The 22,551-nt window shown below is 44.3% G+C and overlaps 1 protein-coding gene across 1 annotated transcript in view; it reads right to left on the reverse strand.

The window, feature by feature from the left end:
* Positions 1-1,255: 1,255 nt before the first annotated feature.
* The window catches only part of LOC311122023 (uncharacterized protein), a gene marked incomplete at its 5' end in the record, with an annotated part of 65,331 nt that continues 44,035 nt past the window's right edge, over positions 1,256-22,551 (reverse strand). Inside the window, 25 exons of the mRNA XM_084196451.1 lie at positions 1,256-2,114; positions 2,362-2,520; positions 2,825-2,904; positions 3,142-3,344; positions 3,548-3,612; positions 3,728-3,894; positions 5,261-5,369; positions 5,976-6,122; positions 6,395-6,578; positions 6,757-6,972; positions 7,087-7,821; positions 8,959-9,524; positions 13,767-14,859; positions 14,984-15,659; positions 15,804-16,021; positions 18,095-18,156; positions 18,245-18,327; positions 18,515-18,640; positions 18,794-18,845; positions 19,804-19,983; positions 20,186-20,263; positions 20,411-20,488; positions 20,640-20,737; positions 21,043-21,267; positions 22,035-22,132. Coding sequence (XP_084052577.1) covers positions 2,010-2,114; positions 2,362-2,520; positions 2,825-2,904; positions 3,142-3,344; positions 3,548-3,612; positions 3,728-3,894; positions 5,261-5,369; positions 5,976-6,122; positions 6,395-6,578; positions 6,757-6,972; positions 7,087-7,821; positions 8,959-9,524; positions 13,767-14,859; positions 14,984-15,659; positions 15,804-16,021; positions 18,095-18,156; positions 18,245-18,327; positions 18,515-18,640; positions 18,794-18,845; positions 19,804-19,983; positions 20,186-20,263; positions 20,411-20,488; positions 20,640-20,737; positions 21,043-21,267; positions 22,035-22,132 — 5,803 coding nt within the window. The 3' untranslated portion in view covers positions 1,256-2,009. The remainder of the gene's footprint in view (positions 2,115-2,361; positions 2,521-2,824; positions 2,905-3,141; positions 3,345-3,547; positions 3,613-3,727; positions 3,895-5,260; positions 5,370-5,975; positions 6,123-6,394; positions 6,579-6,756; positions 6,973-7,086; positions 7,822-8,958; positions 9,525-13,766; positions 14,860-14,983; positions 15,660-15,803; positions 16,022-18,094; positions 18,157-18,244; positions 18,328-18,514; positions 18,641-18,793; positions 18,846-19,803; positions 19,984-20,185; positions 20,264-20,410; positions 20,489-20,639; positions 20,738-21,042; positions 21,268-22,034; positions 22,133-22,551) is intronic.

Here is a 22,551-nt window from a genome sequence, read left to right on the forward strand (position 1 = left end):
CGGGCTTCCTCCCGGCTGGCTTCTGTGTTGACGTTGCTCCTCTCCTGTCTTGGCCTCCTTCTTCGCCCAGGGTCCTTTTCCTGCAAATATCTCCTCCCAAGACCAAATCTTCCCCACCTGTGTCCAGGGTGTTTGGTCCTCCTGGGCACGCTGCTTGGTCCGTGTTTGGTGGGATCTTCTGTCACGTTCGTTTAAGGACGGGTCAGACCAAGGCGCAGCGTGATATGCATACATGTTTATTTACAACGAATAAACACATAACAAAACAACAAACCAAACCAAACGTGAAGTCCAAAGGCTGAACACAAAACTAGCCTAAACACGGAACAAGATCCCACAACTAACGAGTGCCAAAAGGCTGCCTATGTATGATCCCCAATCAGAGACAACGAGCGACAGCTGCCTCTGATTGGGAACCACACCGGCCAACATAGATCTACACAAACTAGAATGACAACATAGAAAACACAACATAGAACACCACACCCTGACTCAACATATAAGAGTCCCCTGAGTCAGGGCGTGACAATACATAATATTTACACAGCCAAACCAATACTGGAAGGAAGAAGTACAAATTTTTTTTTTATGTCAAGTTTATACAGGAAAATAACATATGCTCCTTGCATTTCTTTAGGATTCAAATATGTTATTAAAATAAAGAACATAATAAAAACATAAATATTTATACATATTGACATGGTAGTATACATTTATGTCACATAAAAGCCACTTACAAAAGTATGGATCAAAATAAAACTCAGTACAAAAAGTTTGTCAGTTAGCTAGGCTACTTCATTGTTCTTTCCCTGGGGAAACGAGATCCTTCATATCAGTTCCTTCTTCTTTGGTTCCCCTGGGGACCATCTTACTGTGACACTGCAATACTACAACTACAGCAAAATAATGTTCTGAACAATCAACAAAACACATAAGATGTCTTTTTAAAGGTTGGGTAGTGAGTTTGGTAAAGTGTGCTGTGCCTTGGGACGTTAACACAGGATGCTGGAGAAAACAATTATGTCAATTTTTTATTTTTATTTTTAGTCATTTAGCAGACGCTCTTATCCAGAGTGACTTACAGGAGCAATTAGGGTTAAGTGCCTTGCTCAAGGGCACATCGACAGATTTTTCACCTAGTCGGCTCGGGGATTAGAACCAGCGACCTTTCGGTTACTGGCACAACGCTCTTAACCACTAAGCTACCTGCCGCCCCGGCAGTCTCAATAAGTGGTCATTATAAAAGCGGTTAGTTCATCGGCTGGGAGGACAGTGAAATGGGAGACTAATGATCACTTTGTTTCATAAATCAGTAATTATGAAAGTAGTACAACTGAGGCTAACAGATTAAATAGAGGAATGGGAAACAGGAGACTAATGATCATTCTGCATTATATATAAATCAGTGTTATTATAGTGTTATTATGAAGTAAACCTTTAGGGCCTGGGTTTACTCTGGTCAGAAGTTGCAGTAACACAGTAAGATGTGTTTCATGGATCAGATATAGGAGTCACACCCTCAATCCTCCCTGACAGCCAGTCTAGACCACTCAAACATATTAAACACAGGTCTTCAATTAACAATTTTAAACACAAAACACACAGTTATGTTCCTATATAAAAAAGCTACATGATACTTAGTCTCACAAAATCAATGTCATCAGTGCTCTTCATAAGAATACAATCAAGTAAATACATTGCAAATTACAAGAGAGACAGGTCCCATATCAGATTCAGGATGTCTGTCTAAGTGCTCACTGCTACCTTTAACCTTGGGGCGTGTTCTTTAGGGCACACCGTAGCAAAATGTTTTGCAATGTGAGACGGAAATCTGTGTTCTAATTGGACAGCTGACCTGGGTCATGTTCATTAGGGCACATTGTAGCAACATGTATTGCAATGGAAAAATAAAATGTGCATTTCTTATTGGAAAAGTCCAGGTAGTCCCTCCTTGTTTCAGTCTTTTTTCTTCCTTTTGGTGCCTAATGAACATGACCCTGACCTAGCTGTCAGTCCCACAAAGCGAAAAGGGAGTCGAGCTCAGCCAGGACGGACGCCTGTCTCCTAGCCACTGATCCCAACAGTCTCTGAGGAAGGGGAGTGCCCAGGTCCACCTGAAACAAAGGAGGACAAAAAGTAAGGGATGGAAAAGAGGACGAGGAGGAAAATAAGAGAGATTCCACAGTGAGATGAGGAATCATTAGGCATATCTGCATCTAAAGTGATCTTAAGAACTTTGTGACAACTGTTGATGTAAAACTGGATTGATCAATCATTTTTATGAATTGATTGGTTGATTTATCGACTGAGTGATTTTTCAGACCACTTTACGTTGTCATATTAACCTGGTTCCCGTCTCACCTGCAGCAGGTAGATGACCCTGACGACCTCTCGGACGTGGCGTGTGATTGGCTGAAGGACCCAGGCGCTAGGCAACATCTCTCCTCGGACAGCCTCTACACTGGGCCGAGGGAGAGACTCCTCGAAGACTGACTGCATGGCCAGCACACACAGCTCATCCTAGGAGAGAGAGAGAAGGGCACTGAGTTAGTAGTCAGTCTCTGTTGCTGTGGACAAGGCTAGGAAAACTCCTGGCCCTAGCTATAGGACAGTAAGAATCCATTCTATCATTGCCCCTGAAATGAGGATGTCTTCTGTCCCCCTCATTCCAGTTGAACATTTAAAACAACTCTTGGTTAGAAGGAGCAGGTAAGTTGAAACTTTGAACTTGGTACGTTGAAACATTGAAACTTGGTAAAGTGGAACTTGGAATTCAGCTGCAGGTCCAGCAAGTGACTGACCCCTGAACTCTGACCCTACTGACCTGTTGTGACTGGGTGCTGATGCAGCAGAAGTCTCTGGGCTGTTTGAGGTGGCAGCTGGACGGGTCTGTCAGCAGGTAGACTGAGGAGGAGAGACACATGGAAAAGCATGAGGAAAAATTACAATTGAAATCTGAATTTCAGTTTACTTCCTGGAAGTAATTGACTGAAGTAAAATGGAATTGACTCATAGAGATAGACAGATGGTGCATTTGACACAAAGCGTGTTTTAGCATGGGCAGCACCATTGAAGGCTTTCACCATTTTTAAGTAGTGAATTAACTCCAACTCTATACTATACTCCAGGAAGCAGACAAACCCAACTGAGTGCTGTCATCTAGTGGTCGTGTCCAGGCAGACCGGACAGCCTCGTGGTACAGGTGGGTCTTGGAGTGGTCTCGGACCATGCTCCACAGGCTGGCCAGGGGCCTCTCCAGCTCCACCGCCCCCAGGAAGGAGTGCACAGATTGGCTGGAGGAGGGCTTGTAGAAGGCCTGGACACCTCGCTCCATGCCCTGGTACCTGATAGAGAGAGAGAGAGAGAGAGAGAGAGAGAGGACAGGAAGGTTGTAAATACACAATCTGTAACATAAACCCATTGGAAAAAGCTGGTTGAAATCCCATCATTACAACCAGTTTTGTCTGCTGGGAGTGTAGCTAGTTTTAACATGGTTTACTATTCGTTAACCTGAATGTAATAAAGGAGAACCCATGATGCAACTGACCTCCAACCAGCTGCAGCTTTCCCCATCACCAGGTTCCCCATGTCACCAGCAGCAGCCAAGCGCACCTGGGGCACATTTTAGCAAACATACAACAATTAACAAGTTCATAGTCCAAGGTGAATTGGAAATGTGTATTTTTGCTGTCTTGTGTTATTCTATAAAGTTTAATTTGAATTGTACCTCAGCCATAGCTCGACCAAGCAGACAGGAAGTGAAGTCCTGATAGGCTGTCGATATGGATGAGGCGGAGCCAAAGGAGGCGGTGCGCTGTCGTAGGCTCGTAGGAGATGCTGGTGAGGATGACAGCAGAGGGTCATACCCTGAGACACCAGGCTCCAGACATACATCTAGACAATACATAATAGATAAGACACACACATGGTTATAATGGGAATTAAAAACACAGTAACACTTTACTTAAAGCCTACAGGTATTATGCATGATGCATTTATAATGTAATTTAAGACTTGTCATAAGCAGTTGGGAAGAGATCTTTGACGTACCGATCCCATGGCATAGTGTTTATGAACTGACACGCAAAACGACACCGGATTCAAAAATTAGAATCTTTCAATTTAAATTATTATATAAAATTCTTGCTACCAATAGAATGTTATTTATATGGGGGATACAATCTTCCCAGCTCTGCAGATTTTGCTGTGAAGAGATAGAATCATTAGATCATTTGTTTTGGTTCTGTCCATTTGTAGCTTGTTTTTGGACACAGGTCCAGGAATGGCTAAAGGATTGCAATATTTACCTGGAACTAACCTTGCAGATAGCATTACTGGGTGATCTGAAAAGTCATAGTCAATCAATCAATAATATAATAATACTTTTAGCAAAAATGTTTATTTTTAATTCACAATCTGTAGAAGCAATGAGAATAGAAAGGTTCAGAACTTTTGTAAAACATCACAGTATGGTTGAAATATATATGGCAAATAGAAATCCTATATGGATGGTGTTAAGAGATAGATGGGAGGTATTGAATAGAGTTGAAGGATGGGACTAATAACAAATAACAACAAATAATAACAAAGATAGCTAATAATGTAAGCATACTGTGTCCATAATAAGTATATAGGTTGTATGTTGGGAGCTTTTGGGAAGGAGCACAGTTAGAAAGATATGGCATTTAGAGGCAAACCGGATGGACATCATGAAGATGATCGGAGAGGTTGAGAGTAGAAGAAGTTCAGGAGAAAAAAAAAAAAAAAAATAGATGTGTATATGTATATGTATGTATATATATATATATATATATATATATATATATATATGTATATGTGTGTGTGTGTGTATGTATGTATATATATATATATATATAGATATAGAATTATTGTAAAATTAACTCTGTCCATAAGGTGTAGATAGTGAGTATGGACCGGAAGTAGAGGCCTGGGCGTTGTTGTTCACTAATTTACTCCAAGTAGGGAAAGGATGGTGGGGTTGAAAAGTAATAAAGGGGAATATAAAAAATAAAAAATATAATAAAAAATAAAAAAATATAAAAAAATAAAATAAAAAAAAAGACTTGTCATAAGCATGTATGACCCCCCCCCCCCCCCCCCCCCCTTTTTAATGTCTTATGATTGTTTCATAGTGATCCTGTACTGACTAAATAACAGCCATTTGGAGTCAGTTGAGTGTGTGATGAAGATGAGGATGTGGAGAGTGGTTGCTGGCTGGTGGTGGTGAGTCAGTCCTTACCCTGGGCAGAGAGCCAGGCACGCTGGGTTTTCACACTCTGAGAACTGCAGATGGGAGGGCGAGACCTGACCTTCAGCTCATTCAGCCCTTCACCCAGCACCCCAGTGACCTGGCACCAGACAAAAACAACACAGATAATTCATTAGGGCTGTTTAATTATTCCTGGTTTATTTGAATAGGGATGGATACAAACACATTGACACACTGAATAAACAATAATCTGATGCATTGCACCACAGTGAATATAGTTTGCTGTAAATTTCAACACCCTTAAGCTTCGTTTACAGTAAGTCTACCGACTGTCCATAGATATATATGATATTCTACACACTTAGAAAAAAAGGTGCCATCTAAAACCTAAAAGGGTTCTTCGGCTGTCCCCATAGGAGAATCATTTGAAGAACCCCTTTTGGTTCCAGGTAGAACCCTTTCAGTTCCAGGTAGAACCAAAAAGGGTTCTGCTATAGGGAAAGCGGAAGAACCCTTTTGGAACCCTTTTTTCTAAGTGTGTTGTGCTCTATAGACCTGTTGTCAAATGAACTATAAACCAGCAATTAGGCTTTACTTTACTTTATTGAATGTATTATTTCAGGGACAGTGCAAATTAATCATCATTACTGTAAATGTGCCTGTTTTAGCCAGCTGGCTAGTTTTCAAGTGCAGTCCCTGGGCTTAAGAAAGCAGCAAAGAACATCTTCAAAGACTAGTACAGTACCTGCAGTGTCAGTGAGGGTCTACTGCCATCCTTCAGCTGAGCTGTGTTACCACTGTTGTAGCCAGAGGTTGGTCCAGAGGATAGGCTCAGACTCGACCCAGTGCACAGTGTACTGCTGCTGACTCTGGTCCGATACTGCAAGTCATCCTAAATGTGAATAAATTATCAGTTGACAGAGAAGAAGAGAGAAAGATACGTTTTAGGAAAACAGCAACTGATCAGAGGACAACCTAAGTCTCTGACTATGAGGTGGAGTTTTCTTTCATGGTCCTTCGAGCTGGATCCATGAAAAAGAGCTCCGCCTTCTAGTGAATGGGAGGTGACGGGATTTTAAAAAGTAATACAAATCCATGGACAAAATATGCTGAATACATCTTGGGCTTTCAACTGTGAAACGTTGACTTCTTGCTGTGACTAACCTTTACCATCTGAGACAGAGCCTGTTGCTGGAGTCGTCTCTTCTCCTGCTCTGTCCTCTTGCGGAGCCGTTCCCGTGCACGGGCTATCTCAGTCATGGCCTCCTCACGGGCACGGCCATAGTCACGCAGAAGCTGCTCTATCTCAGAGGGATATTCACCCTCTCCTCTGGGTGGATCTGGGATCCTGGGGAAAGACAAGGCAGATTTACAATCAATCAATTTATTAATCAATCAATCAATAACTGTATATAGTCCTTTTTAGAATAATATTTGTCACAAAATGTGAGAATTGGACATGGAAAACTGTTGAGCAAAGTAGAAATAATCAAAACAAAAATGTGACTTATTGTGGAGTGTCTTACATGCTGCTTGTCACTACCTCCTGTCGGAACTGTTGAAGGTAGTCTCTGCGACGAATGGGCAGGGCTGAAACTCTGGAGGCTTTTTGAGGAGGGGATCTGGGTTGAGGAGGGGACCGGGTGGAGTGGTGCTTGCTGGGGCTAAGGCTGCGAGCCCTACGGCTGGTCTGAAGCTGAGCTTCCCTCTCCTTCCTCAAACTCTCAATGCTCCTCCGGTGCCTGATACAAGAGGAACATATGGAAAAATTTACATTTTATAAACTACCATTTTAAATTGATCTAATTACATCATAATATCAACACAATCACATCTTTAGGGCCATTTAGCCTTACCGGTCATAGAGCTGCTGTTTGGTATGGACAGGGGACGGTTCCTCCTCCTTGGTTCCTCCAGATGTCAACATCTTTAACTGCGTGTCCGTCTCTCCCAGACCATAGTGCAGCTTGGCTTCAGTCAGCTCCACGGTCAGATGATGAGGGTTCATGTTCAGTTGAACCGTAGCCATGACCTGCTCTCGCTCCTTACGCAGTCTCTCTATCTCCCTTGTCTTCTTGTCCTTATGGAACATGGACTTTGGACTCAAGCTGGACTTTGACTCCTGGCTCTCCAGCTCAGCCCACCCTGGATGGTTCCTCTGTGCTTCATGACCAGTGGGTAGATACATGGCTGGTTTCATTAAACTATTGGTCCGTCTTATCTCAGAGGGATGCTGGCTGATACCAGACCAGTTGGTGAACTTGTTGTGCACAGGTAGGTCCTCAGGGAGCCGCTGGTGATCTAGCTGCTGTGGGGAGTGTTGGTGTTGGAAGTTGGAAGTGTGGGTGACTGGGTTGGTGTTCACTAGGATGTCTGTGTTGCACTCACTTGGGGACAATGACACCATGTCATCCTCCTGAACATGGATGGTGTTGTCACTGATAGGGGAATGTTCATAAGCACCAGTGAAGTGCTCCACTGGACGCTCTGATGATCTACTGTTGTGGTAATCTATTGAATGTCTCCTGTAGCTTAGTTGATCTCCAAAAGTAGAGATTGATTTCTCCTCCTGTTTGGACTCACTAGTCTGACTAAAGATGAGAGAGGTGTGGTTCTGCATAGTGACTCCATTACTGCTTAGAACAGAAGGAAGGGACCATCTTGGACTTTGGCTGGTTTTGTGCCATACACTCATTTCCCTTTCTTCTTCGTGGATGACAATGCTGGTTTCCTTGTGGATGTATTCATCAATGGGCGAACTAAGACTTTCTGAGTATCCATCAGACCCGTTTGGGCTTGAATGGCTGACGGCACTCACATTCTCCAGGGATATCAATCCCATAGATTTTGTGGTGGAGTTATCACAAGGCTTCTCAGACAGATGAAGGGAGTCATGTCCTGATATCTTATCATTCTTTGTGAAAGACATGCATGTTTTCTGTCCGCTGTAACTTAAACAAGGTGTTGACTGGCACTCCTTTCGGTCCGAAATGTGTTCTTTACTTCTATTTTGCATCTCAAACTTCTGTTCTTCTTTGAGACTCTGTAAATACATTCTTCTGCTCTGGTTGGAACCAGCCCTGGGACCCACAGTGAGAATGGGTGAGCATGCACGGTCTGTGAAGCTCACTTGTTTTCTATAGCCTATTCCTGGGTCACTCCTTCTCAAGACATTCTGGCTTTCTGGTCTGAGTATTTCTGACAAATGATTGCAGACTTCAGAGACTCCCATGCTTTTGGAGGAGGACACTCTTTCAGGTTGGCAGTCCTCATTGCTTCTATGACGAATGGGAGGATTTGAATGATTGTGACGTTGAACAGTCTCCATGGAAGGGACTTTGTGCAGGAGACTCTCTGGTTCCAAGATAGATCTTTGGTTAACAGTGGAGCCATTGAGTCGCAGGTCAGGCATGCTCTGAATATTATCATTGGGCTTGTTCTTGAGTTGATGTTGAAGGGGAAGCCCCTTCTCTTGTGACACATTGAAAACTTCTGAGCCAATCACTTTGACTATCACATTAACTTCATGGGCTTTGGACCTCTCTGTGGACAGAGTTTGGTGTATAGACATTTTGTCTTGAACGGGTGTTGAAGTCCTTTCGGTCTGGATCCCAATATCTACTGCAGTTTGGGTTGAGCAGTCTCTCTTTGTCCAATCTTTGGAGGAGTACAGATGAGATGAAGATTTAACATTTCCTGTCAGGCTATGTTTGAGGCTATCGCCAGACCTCATACCCTGAACATTCCCCAGAAGATCAGAGGTGTTGACTATCAGCTGTGAGAGATGCTCAGACATGTTCTGAAGGCTGGCCCATGTGAAGGTCTCTCTACAGGCCTCTGTGGTCTTCTGAGACACTGGTACCTGAGTGCTGCTCCTTCTGAGACGGTTGTTTCTCCTCTGTAGATCACCATGGTTGATCGTTGTCTGAGTCATGGTTTCTTGAGTCAAGGTTGTCTGGGTGCTGTGGTCACATGTGGTGTGTGTTTCAGACCTTTGAAACCCATTACCCTGAGACTCCTGCTCTGAAGAGTCATAAACCAACATGATCTCATCCACTTGGCCAGTGCTGTTACCAAGATCTCCAGATACATCGTAGCAAGAAGATGAGATACAGCTCATGGTCTGGGTCAGTTGATAATTGTGATCGTCAACACCAGAGACTTGGTTAGTACGTCCTTTCAGATGGGCGTTGGGGGACATTTGATCTTTGAAATTTTCCTCCATGCTGCTCAGGTTGCTGGAGAGTCCCTTGTTGTTGGCGTAAGTGCTCAGGTGGGAGTTGAAAGGAGAGTTCTGCACGTTTAAACCATTGTCGACACTGTGGCATCTAGTGATGCGTTTGTCAGTGGCATCCAGCAGGGGTGATTTGCAAGAAATGTCAGCAGCACTTCCAAATGCAGCACTTCCAAATGTAGCACTTCCAAATGCAGCACTTCCAAATGCAGCACTTCCAAATACCTGGTTCTTGTAGCAGCTTTGGTTTGGCTCTTCTTCTTGCCATTGAGGAGCAAAGGGATTGATGTCGATGGAGGCAAAATGCATTGGAGAATCCTGAGTCTTTGGTGTGTAGTGTGACATCTCAGTTTCTTTGATACTGGAAGACATGATTTTCTCCCGATTGGTCATTTTCTCCATTGCAAGAGCATGTGCTGATTGTCCATTGGGGCTGTGTTCTTTCTGACTCAAACCGATGCCAACTCCAGCTTTACCATCATATTTACATGGGGTCCGGGCAGTACAAGCTTCCATAGTCTGATTGTCTTTTGACTGTGGTGATTGTCTTTTGACTGGAGAAATTGCGGCACCATTGCATTGAATGATCTCCTCTAGTTTCCCATTAGTTTGAGTTCCTGACTTAATTCTTGTTGATGAAGACCTGTTTCGATGCAACTTGGGAGGGATTTTATCTTCTTCGTCTGAGGAAGACTTGAGTGTGGAGTCAGAGGATGGGCTAGGAGGTGCCTGGGCTTTGGACCTTCTGAACCTCTTGGATTTTCCCTTTTTGCAGTGAACAACACTACTGCCACTGAACTGATGGGGTTGCCTGTAATTAGATGTTTTGGTATTTCCCTCTCTGGACATGATATCTCTGCAAATGTCACCCAATATCTTCATATTAGCATCACTACTTCCATGTGTTATTTGGGATGAAGATCCAATACTATTTATTCTACTTGGTACGTCAAACAAGGTTACAGGAGATTTTGCCAGTGGTCCATCAGTCATTGACCCTTCTTCATTTTGAGCCATTTGGCAATCTTTGGTATTGTCAGAGGCAAAGTTGCTCACATTACACTGAGCCTTCAGCCATTTTTCAAAGTGGCATTTTTTGTGTTTTACACTGGGATGTTTCTTTTTAGGATCAGGATCAACGGTCACACAAGTCTTATGAAATTTGTCTACATGAGTTTCAGATGAGCATTTTGACTGTGGTAGTTCATGACTCAGTGAGCACTTTGACTGTTGTACTTCCTGACTCAGTGAGCACTTTGACTGTTGTACTTCCTGACTCAGTGAGCACTTTGACTGTTGTACTTCCTGACTCAGTGAGCACTTTGACTGTTGTACTTCCTGACTCAGTGAGTACTTTGACTGTTGTACTTCCTGACTCAGTGAGCACTTTGCCTGTTGTACTTCCTGACTCAGTGAGCACTTTGACTGTGGTAGTTCCTGACTCAGATTTGTGGAATAGGGAGTGTCTTTTTGGAGCTCTTTTCTGACCTCAATGTGATTTCTGCCTTTCTCCTCTGGCTTCTGTGATTCACATACATTATTTGAGAGTGGTTGACTGTTGTGGTGCTTCTCAATGTTTTCTGGTCTACATTGATGTCCGCTTTTGTCAGAGAGTGAATCTACAGCTGCATGCTGATGACGATCATTTAAGTAAAGCTGTCCACTTGCACCCGTTGAGGTCAATTTGCATTGGTTCTTGCTTTTGCCTTGAACCTCATATTCTGAATCCATTATGAAGTCCCTTGCATGTGCAAAGGCCTTATTTGGTGGTGTAGTCACTGAGGACACTGTTCCTGGGCAGTTCTGGAGAGGTTGTAGAGCACTAGGTTTCAGGGTTTGCTCAGGTGAACCACACTGGTTGACAGTTTGTTTATCGTTATTACCAAGACAGGTATGATGAGGATGATATATCTCAGGACCTGTTTGTTTCTTTATGTTCTCCATATGTGAAAAAGGGACATCCCTTTCAAACACTTTCCCTTGAGAAAGTAATAATTCTTTGGGTGCGGTGGAAGTGGAAGTAGACCTTGAAGAACATCCCATTGGTAACAGTACAGGCTTGTTGATGTAGTCAGGTATACCTTGGTTGTTCAATGCCAGACTTAATTGGAGCTCATGGCTTTTAACAGTGAAAGATGCTGCACCAGAATTGACACTTGCATTCGGTGTAATGACAGAACAGCCAGAAGCATCCTGACCCTTGTATCCCCTTGCATCAACATCAGTTATCCCATTTTTCAGTTGCACTTCTCTCATGTTCTCTTGAAAGCTCTGACTTAACTGGAACTCTGAGGAGATATTTGTCCTACTGTCTGGATCCTTCCCTTTGGTTATGAAACTTGGTTGATTCATATAATTTAATTTGATGGAAGTAGAGAGTCTAAGATCCTTTCCTTGGCTCACGTTTTCCATGTTTGTCGTGTTGTCCATTCTTAGCATCTCAGAACCGATACAAGACTTTTCTGATGTCGAACAAGAGCCTGGCTTAATGATTACCAGTGGATCATCAGCTACTTGATGATCCTCCACTGCTTGTAGATCCTTTGGTGAATCGCATTTGTTAGGATTACTTGTTGGCAAGGCATTAAGGATTTGACTACTTTGCCTGTCCAGTTCACTGTTACTGTTGTCTCCACCCCCATCTATAACTGACATCCTCATATTCTCCTTCATCACCTCTGAGATTCGCTGATCTGATGAACTACAGTTACTATCGCCATGGTGATGTCCCCATCTACCATTCTCTACATCTCTTCTCTTGCTATCTGAGTTTAGCTTTTCACCCCACCCTTGAACTTCTCTTTCTTCACCTCGTTCTACTTCTCTTCTCTTTTCAATAACGGCCTTCTCTCCAAAATGAGTCTTTTTATGGCCCCCCGTGTCAATCGTTTTATGGCCACATGGAGAGAGATTTTCATGGGATATGTGCACAGACACTGACATTGCTACTAAAGCAGAGGTATCTCGTTGGATATGACCTTCATTGCAGCCAAGATTTAGTTTAAATGAATCGACTGCAGAGGAAGTTTGTTTGTCTTTTAATTCACTGGTGTTATTGTTGTCGTCTGGTGAAATAACTTCCTGGCTGTTCTTCACTGTTACAGTGGAGAACGCTAAGAAGTCCCCTCCGTTGCTGCTCTTTGGAATTTTCAAGCTGCCAATGAAACTGTCCTGCAGGCCTTTGTTCCTCTTTATGGAATTGTTATAAGACGCTTTGAAAAACGTGTGCTCTGGCAACACACAGTCCTGCTCTGTGACTTTGGCTTCAAGCTTTTGCAGCATTTTAAACTCACTTTCAGGTGATATGTATTTGTTATTGCTTGCTTCGCAAAACTCCTCATCTTTGACTTCTTCCACGTCTCCATCTACATTGCATAGTTCATTATCTTCAGAATAATTATTTGGGGCACTTTCGATGTCAGATGTCTCATTCAACATCTCACCTTCAGTTTTAGGGTAAGTTAACAGACTGGCTTTTGACTGATGACTGTAGGTAGACAAACAAGCATCAGTGTAGTTTGTTAGGTCTGCCACTCCCACAAACATCACTTCTGGAGATAATGTGACCGGCTGCATCTGAGGCCCATGAAAAATTGCAGCCTCCAATGTTGATGTTGATGGGGTATGTTGAATCTTATAGTCAATGGTTGGAGCACATGCATATCTAGGTGAAGGAAGCTCTGATGAGACATCTCTACTTTGATTTTGGCGGAAGCCTGGATCATTAATAGATCCCTTCAGCAAACCTTCTGAACTGACTAACTGACGTTCAAAATAGTCTTTGCAACACACCGCCTCATGACTCAATGGCATCATCACATGTGGCGCTGACATTTGGAGAAGCTGAGAATCAGGGAAATTCAAAGTATCAGTTGAAACCCCAAGTCTTCGTTCCTCTACTGGAACATGTTCTTCTTCTGTGCCGTCGGTAGATGTGGAGCTATGGGATCCAGTTGATCCAAATCCACTCCGACAGTCAGACAGATCCACACTGGGACTACTGCTGCTGCCCAACGCACCATGACTGGTCAACACGGTGTGGACGTGCCCAAGCTCTTCACTCAGCTTTGATACAGGGTCTCTACACCTGGGTTCTGTCGCTGGCTGCTTCTGGTACAGTGATTCCCTTGTTGCTCCGGTTGCTTTATTGACTTGGGTTTTAGGACCACTATGATGGCTCCAGTAAGCCTCTGCTGGCATTTCATTAGGTTTCCCAATGTCTTCTCTTCCCTCTTCAGTTGGCTGAATCTCTGATGCCATGTTTATAGTTTTTCCAATCGAGAGATTGAGAAAACCCCTCACCACAGAGTGACTGGGTACTACCCCAGTCCGTCTCTGTGCCGGCCTTGCTGCAATATGCTTCCCTCTGCTCTCCATAGCCAGTGAGTCCTTCGACATCTGACTGTCTTCGCTCTCTCCTTCGCTCTGGATAGCCTCCTCCTGCTTCAGCTGCTCTGCCAGGGCTGTGGCGTAGACCGAGGACAGGGAGTCCACAGAGAACAAGCTGTCACAGTCTGAGGAGTGGTCACCCCCAACCTCCTCTTCCCCCTTTTCTTCTTCCTCACAGTCAAACTCCTCAGATCCTGCCAGTCCCAATCCCTGCGGTCTCTCCATCCACCTTAGGGTGCTAGCCTGGTTCATCAGAGTCTCTGCACTATGCCACCGTCTTTGTCTCCACCTACAATCATGTGAAGGAGTCTTCTGATCAAGGTCCTCACATGAGACAGTTGTTTTCATTATGCATTTCTTCCTGCTCATCTTGGCATCTTCTACACCTCGCTTTTGTTTCCAGTGAAATCGGCTTGCTGTTTTACCGCTAGGCTTGGTCACTCTGCCTCCAATACTCAGTCCTGATGGTGGTTTTCTAAACACCCTGGCCAACGCTGTCTTTATCCCAGGACCGACTGAGCGTGATAAGACCTTACAGATGGTCTCCAAGCCCTTCCTACTACCACGGGGAAGGCTCTTCACTCCCTGACATGGAGCCCGCTGAGTCTGACTGCTAGATTTGCTTACTGTAACTGTTGGTCCCTTGATGATGACATTACTGCTTGACTGTAGAGTCCCTCCATTTTGTGATTGTGCTGGGTTCTGATTGTTCTTGAATGTAAGTTCAAGTCCACGTTTTGGAAGCAGTGGTTTCCTCTCTGGTCTTTCATGACATGGCAGCTGAACTAGAGCCTCCTCCTCCGCCTTCACAGGCGGCTTGAGGTTCTCTGAGGAGCTGGCTCTGCTCCTGTACCCCTGCACCTGTCTACTGTGTCCTTTTCCTGAGGAGAACGTGTTGGAGCGACTCCTCATCCTCTCGCGTGGAAGACATTCATCAGACACCCACTGCCTGGAGCCGATGGATCCAAATGTCAGTTCAGATGGTCTGTTTCTCTTCAGGAAGTGGCTGTTGGGGAAAACAAAACAAGGGGTAAGGACATTATCATTTACAACATGTCTGTGTAATTCCATTCTGCTAAATATTGGCTTGAATAAATATCTTTGTGTGAGACTAGCCTACTTGTACTGACCTGAAGATTGGGGTGTGTTGGGTGTACAAGCGGGACAGAAGGTCTGATGAGACAGAATTCCTGCGCAAAACAGGTTGACGTTCTCTTGACCTTGAGGGGGACCCCAGCTCAGGAGACACAGGGCTCTCTAGTCCAGGCGGCAGGGCCTTCTCGAGCCTCTGCAGTTCCCGCTTAGCCTCCAGTAGATGGCGCTTGCGAGCGATCCTCTCCAGCTGGTAGCGCAGCCTTTTGCGTCGAACTCGGCTCTCGGCACTCCGCAGGGCGTGATGTCGTAACAGCTCCTCCTGAACCACCTTCTTCCTGTATAGAACCACTTTAGAGGGCGGCACAACTGTTTGACCACACTCTTCCTCAGAACCTTCCGAACCTTCCGTTAGCAGGCTGTCTAGGATGGGAGCTGCTATAGGATCAGTTGGTATAGGATAATTTGGTATAGGATCAGTTGGTATAGGATCAGTTGGTATAGGATCAGTTGGTATAGGATCAGCTGGTATAGGATCAGTTGGTATAGGATCAGCTGGTATAGGATCAGTTGGTATAGGATCAGCTGGTATAGGATCAGTTGGTATAGGATCAGCTGGTATAGGATCAGTCTGTACACCAAACTCCTGAGTTCCTCTTTCCTCTAACGTTATAGCTGCCAGACGCTGCTTCTCTTGTAAGATCCACTGCAGGACTGAAGACAGAGGAAACAGAACATATTTAACATGCACATACAAAAAGTGATCATTTCTTTGTTTAACTTAATTCTACAGACACACATATAGTATACGCTATGTATAGAGTACTGTAGTCTATATGAAAGTAGAGGTGTACTCACTGTCAGTGTGTTGTTGTCTCAGATGTGCCTGTTCTCTCTCCAGATCTCTCTCAGCTAGTCTCTGTTCAGTCTGGATCTCCTGGCGTAGACACTCCACATACCCCCTCCGCTCCTCCACGCACCTCACCTGGTCCTCAACACACTGCTGCCTGAGGAGAGGCTCCTTACCCTCAGCCTCACATTCACCCGTCTGCCCCTGGACTGCCTCTCCTCCAGCCCTGTTCACATACAGATACTCACATAATATTTCACACATATATGACAGTTATACACAATTGTACTTTGAGGTAGACAAGAGAGATGAACAGGGCCCCCCCACTGACTTTTTATGTGAACTGGCTCAAGTGGTGTTAACCAAAAACTACATTAAGCTTGAGAATTTTTTCTACATCCAGTAACAGGGCACTGCATTGGGGTCCCCATTCACACCTAATTCTGCAGATGTATTCATGGGGAAGTTTTAAGAAGATTTGTTTATAATGGTAATTCGTTTTTCCCCCTTTTGAAATGTTGGTTCCGTTACATTGATGATGTTTTTTTAATTTGGAGTGGGACATATGAGCAATTGGAAGAGTTCAGACTGTACATTAATTCGAGGTTGCCTACTACGAAATTCACTCTCGAATCCAATGAGGATGTACTGGTTGGCAAAGACAATGGACTTCAGACCACTGTGTATCGCAAGAAGACGAATATAAACAATTTTCTGCATTATTCAAGTTACCATCCGTCTACTCTTACACAATAGTCTACCTTACAGCCACCTGCTGAGGGTCAGAACAATATGTATTGCTGACGATTAATTAGAAAAACAAGCCACCACCTTGTGCGATCGGTTTGCCTCCAAGGGTTATGATAAGAAGTTGTTGGATAACTGTGTTTCTAAAGTACGCAATGTTACACGGGGACAGCTTATTGACTCCTAAACCTGCCCCTCCTAATGATCAGGCTACTGTATTTTTTTATATGTATTCCCCTCCTCAGGCAGTTAAATCCTCCATTAAAAAGCATTGGCATGTTCTGTGTATGGGCCGGGCTTTTCAGAATATCCCTCGATTCGTTTTTAAACATGCTAGAAACCTAAGGGACAGCCTGGTAAGCGCAGATTAATATGTACCCCCATCAGAATCTACCCTCCCCTCAGGCAAGTTTCCATGTCATAATTGTGTGAACTAATGCAATAATCAAGGGTAATTTCTTTCTTCACCTTCATACAGGAAATAAAATGTATGTCAGGGGTAGAATTTCCTGTAAAATGAAAATTTGTGGTCTATTTACTGAAGTGCCTATGTGGCTATTATGTTGGAAAGTCTAAGAGAGAATTTAAAGTAATATTATTACAGAGCAAAAGAGCAACATCAGAACTGGTGACGAGAAGTCCCCTGCAGCCAGACACTTCAATGCGGTCGGACATGATGTGTGCCAACTGAGGTTCCATGGCTTAGAAGTTGTAAAGCCATTTAAGAGAGGTGATAGAGAAGTTGCTGTTACAGAGAGAGGCATATTATATCTATGTCTTACAAACAGAGAGCCCCAGAGGCCTTAATGAATAACTCCTGTTAGGTTGCTTCCTGTGATCAACAGGTGTGCATTTCTTTGTATATTTTTAATTTGAAGCTCTTGTGGAAAACAGTAGAAAATGTATGTAAATAATGACTGTAAATAATGATTGTGAAAAAAGAAAAGCAGTACTACAATGTGATGTCATCTAGAAATATGGGTGGATGTCTATTGTTCTCCAAACGCTGACGAAGTCTGCCGCCGAAACGCATCCGTTGATTTTGAACTCTGCTGCAAAACATTTTTACATTTAAGCTTAAAGAATATATGAGTTTATATGAGAGTTCCTGTTGTTGAGTTTAATGCAGCGTCCTCTACTGTAACCAAGCAACGGCCAAGCCTTGCATGTCAACAACAAGCTGTGATTCCGCCAAGACACTGATGTAAGCTCTCTCTCTCTGTCTCTGTCTCTGTCTGTCTGTCTCTCTCTCTCTCTCTCTCTCTCTCTCTCTCGTATAAACGAACAACATACATGAATCATTCACCATTTTATCCCTTGCACCTGCACCAGTGGTAGGTTGTACTACAAAGACTACATATCAAATATGTATGCAATGGGTCTACTATGGGAGCTCAGCAGAAACAATCAGGGTTAGGGGAGGGTTTGGCCAGGGGGCTTTACTCAGCAGAATCCTTTTAGCACATGTGTAGTGAGTAGTATTCAGAGATGCTCCTAACCTGTGTTTGTTGGTGGGTGGTGGTGAGTTTACATTGAGTGTGTGTGTGTTTACCTGGAGTCAGAGGTCAAGGTTCGAAAATCATTGTAGCTGCAGTTCAGTGCACCTTCACTGGCCTGTCAAGCGGATAATATGAGTTATCAATCAATCAAAAAAATCAGGAGCATCATCACGATCACAACATTACTGGTCAGTAGTACCCACCCGTCTCCGTTCTCTCATGACTGCAGCCTCTGCTGGGTGGTTGAAACGGAACTTGTGGACACCTCCAAGTGTGATCAATGTCCCTGAAGATAGATAGAGATACAAACCGAAAATATGACATGGCTGTTGGGGCTCAAAGTGCTACTCTAAATGCTCCTTTGTGTACTATAAGCCATCAACTGAATTGTCCCTGTCAACTGAAGAGTAACGAGACAGAAACTCTTTGACAAGGGATTAAAAAGAGTGTGCGAGAACTAGGTGAGGGCCTACCTTGTGCCAGTCTGCAGGGCTCCGTCACCTCCCTGTCTTTGACCATGCAGACACTCCCTGGCAGCGGCCTCAGGGTCACAACCCCAGACTGGTTCTCTATCTCACAGGTGGCGCCGCCCTGGAGGACTGGAGGGGAAAGACATACCACAAGGACTCAAAAATAAAACAAACATTTGAAGTTGCAATTCTCCCCAAAATACATGTATTGCATGCACAATATCTATCTAAGCAGATACAGAAAACACTCACATAGGAGATATCAATATGACATCTGCCTACCTATTTGTGATTCTACCAGTTTGTCCTGAGGTCCAATCCTGGTTACCCCCTCCTACAACAGACAGAGGGCAGCCAAGAGTTTAGGATGACAGAGAATTTAAACAGTGGATTGAAAAAAAATGTCAACAAACGCACAGTTTGATGTGCCTAAAACTAACGTTTCATAACAGAGATAAAATGACTAACACACAACGTTCTACTACATCAAAGCATGACTCCCACAGAACTCCGGCAGCAGGTAGCCTAGCGGTTAAGAGTGTTGGCCCAGTAACCAAAAGGTTGCTGGTTCGAATCCCAAAACCAACTAGGTAAAAAAATCTGTTGATGTGTCCTTGAGAAAAGCACGTAACTGTAATTGCTCCTGTAAGTTGCTATGGTTAAGAGTGTCTGCTAAATGAACCCTATACTTAGGCTGCCTGTCAGGAAAACAAGTATTTGTTCATCAAATGCTATCGTGTGGGATAAAAAGCTATATTATATAACAGGACCACTATGGATTCCCAGGTGGTTTCTGCTCTTTAAATACAGTGGTATAATCGTCAGGCCTAAAGACATTCCAGTCGTTATCAGGACAGGCGTAGCTACGTCCCCTGTGCGCCTCACAACGAAATGCCTCTTATCCAATCACATTCAGTCATTAGAGAAGTGAAAACACCATGAACGAGGGAGAAACATGAGAGAGGACGGAGTGAAACGCATCTCGTATTAACAGCGAGCAGGACAGAGAGGGAAGAACAGAATCTAGTAGACCAACAACAGACATTTTAGTCAGAGAAAGTCAAGAACAGAAAGTACAGAGGTAGTATAGAAGTATGTCAAAGGTTCCGTGGTTGTGAATACTTGTGTGTGTGTGTGTGTGTGTGTCTGTGTGTGTGTCTGCGCACCCATGTGAGTGTATGTTTCTGGTCTGTTTATACATGTGTGTGTGTTCGTACCCTGAGGTGATAGAAGGTAACAGGGAGTGGATGAGGAAGTGTGTGTTAGTATCCTAAGGTGTGTATTATATATACCCTGAGGTGATAGAAGGTGACCCCGGTGCTGAGTACGTCCCGGTCCAGGGTAATGAGATGTGGTAAGAGGGAGTGGATGAGGAACCCACCCCGGTCTCTGTTGATATCCACACTGTACTGTTCCAAAAGCTCCTTCTTGTCCCGCCAGCACTCTGACCAGTCCTTCGTCAGCTCATCCACCTGGAGGATGAAAGAGGATTGATTGATTGACCGATTGGTTGGTTTGAATGAATTGAAAATACATGTAAAGTCCTTTCAGCTGGAGACAGCAGGGTCAGGTAAAGTGGAGGGCAGCGATGTCAGGAAAGGATAAAATAAGTAAAAGTGGAGAATACAATTGTGGAGCGGTGCCAAGTAGATATCTAATGGATCCTTACTCTACCTTTAGTTCGTTCTGCAACACGATGTCAGACAGACTCCCGTCTCTCTGATCACTCAGAGAAGGGCTAGGATTCCGTTGCTACGATGGAATAAAATGAGAAATAATTCATTTTGGTCAATTTAGCAAGACAAATAATCCCTAGGCAGTTAGTACTAATAATCTGAAATCGAAACCACGTAATCTCAGATTATTCCATTCCTAATAATAATCCAGGAAGATTAGTACCATCTCGAAGCTGAGAAGCATACTCTTCAGCCTGTCTATCTCCTCACGTAGCTCTCTGATCAGCCTCACACTGGCATCCTGTAGACAGAGACACTTTTCATTTCAAAACGTTTCGCTACGGTGTGCCCCACTGAACAAGTTCATACCTTACAGCATTAAAAGGCAATGGATGACATGACAAGGCAATGGCACCACAAATACACAACAACAACATCTCCAGAACCCTTACCTCATTGACCCTGGGCTTGTTGACGATGTTCCTAGCGTGAGAAGCGTAGCGCAGGGTGCTGAGAGTCTCATTGTAGCTGCTACTGGATGGGGACACAGCTGCAACAGACAGGGAATAACATTTACCACTGTAATAACAACACTCCTGCCATTACAACCTCTGTGACTCAATCAACATCTACTACTGGACTGAAAAGAAAAAATAGATTAACAACGATGTCCATCTTATAATTCCAAAGTCCAACAAACACATTGGTTGGTACTATTACATCAATGACTTCTCTCTAGTCCCACTAGTTTACACAAATGTGTTTAGCCAATGTTTGTGACTGGATAGTCTCGCTTACCAGACTCAGTAGCAGTGCTCCACACGGCAGCTGTAGGAAGAGACTATAAGTACTCACTGGCGATCATGATGGTCTTAGCGTTTCCTCCCAGGCTGTCTTTGAGGAGCCAGGTGAGGACTGAGTCCCTGTAGGGGATGAAGCAGTTTCTTCTCCCTCCTCCACCACCACCACCACCACCACCACCAGACAGAGAGCTGGTGTGACTGCCCACAGTGCTGCCTTCGCCCTCACTGGCCACACTGTTGATGCTCTGACAACTACTGGACATCTGAGAGTTCTGGGCTGGAGAGGGACGGACAGAGTTCAAGTTTAATGTTTATTGGAGAGTGACATACCGAGACAAGGGGAGTTGGGTTACAGAGACAGGGACAGAGACAGGGACAGGGACAGAGACAGGGACAGAGACAGAGACAGGGACAGAGACAGAGACAGGGACAGGGACAGAGACAGAGACCGGGACAGAGACAGAGACAGGGACAGAGACAGGGACAGAGACAGAGACAGAGACAGGGACAGAGACAGGGACAGGGACAGAGACAGAGACAGGGACAGAGACAGAGACAGAGACAGAGACAGGGACAGAGACAGAGACAGAGACAGGGACAGAGACAGAGACAGAGACAGAGACAGAGACAGAGACAGAGACAGGGACAGAGACAGAGACAGGGACAGAGACAGAGACAGGGACAGGGACAGTATCGAGACAGAGTTAGGGAGAGATACAGGGACAGTATCGAGACAGAGTTAGGGAGAGATACAGGGACAGGGTGACGGATTGGGTTAGAAGTAGGGTAGTCTCGCTTGGCTCATCTCATAGTACAGACTGCAAGTAGGGCACTGGGTCAGTTACGTGAGACATACGTTAGGTATGTAGAGAACATGATCAACAAATATCACCCTGTATGAATTAAAGATGTGCATTATGTTCAGTATGTTGTTTGTACGATAAGCTAAGTGGATTCTGACAATGAGTGGAACAACAGAGATGTAATTAAAAGGGATTTGAGAATAAAAATCAGTACTTCAAATTAAAAGTCCCCTTTATTTACACAGAGCAGAGATGACGATACCCAGTGTCACCAGGGATTTGTTGATGTTGGATCCCTCAGTGAGTCTGTCTCTGCAGTAGTGGGGGTCTGCTCTCTCACTGTCAGAACATAACAACACAGCACACACTGGAGATGACATACTCTAAAGAGAAAGCAACACTGGAAATCAGTGGAGGCTGTTGAGGGGAGGACGGCTCATAATAATGGCTGGAACGGAGCCAATGGAATGGCATCAAACACATGGAAACCATGTGTTTGATGTATTTGATACCATTCCACTAATTCCGCTCCAGCCATTACCACAAGCCCGTACTCCCCAATTAAGGTGCCACCAACCTCCTGTGCTGGAAATGGTATCTAGTGAAAAGCTATGGTGCGATAAAATGAAACTGCCGGCTCAGTGAACACCCAGTCGTGGCAGAAGAGATCCACTAGGGGGCAGCTTGGTCATGCATACTAAGACCTCTATCTGGAATGATAAGGCATCTGGGAATCCGTCTCTAAATGTTGTCTATCA

This window comes from Coregonus lavaretus (genome assembly GCF_964263955.1).
Source record: "Coregonus lavaretus genome assembly, contig: HAP1_SCAFFOLD_1602, whole genome shotgun sequence".
Lineage (NCBI taxonomy): Eukaryota > Metazoa > Chordata > Actinopteri > Salmoniformes > Salmonidae > Coregonus > Coregonus lavaretus.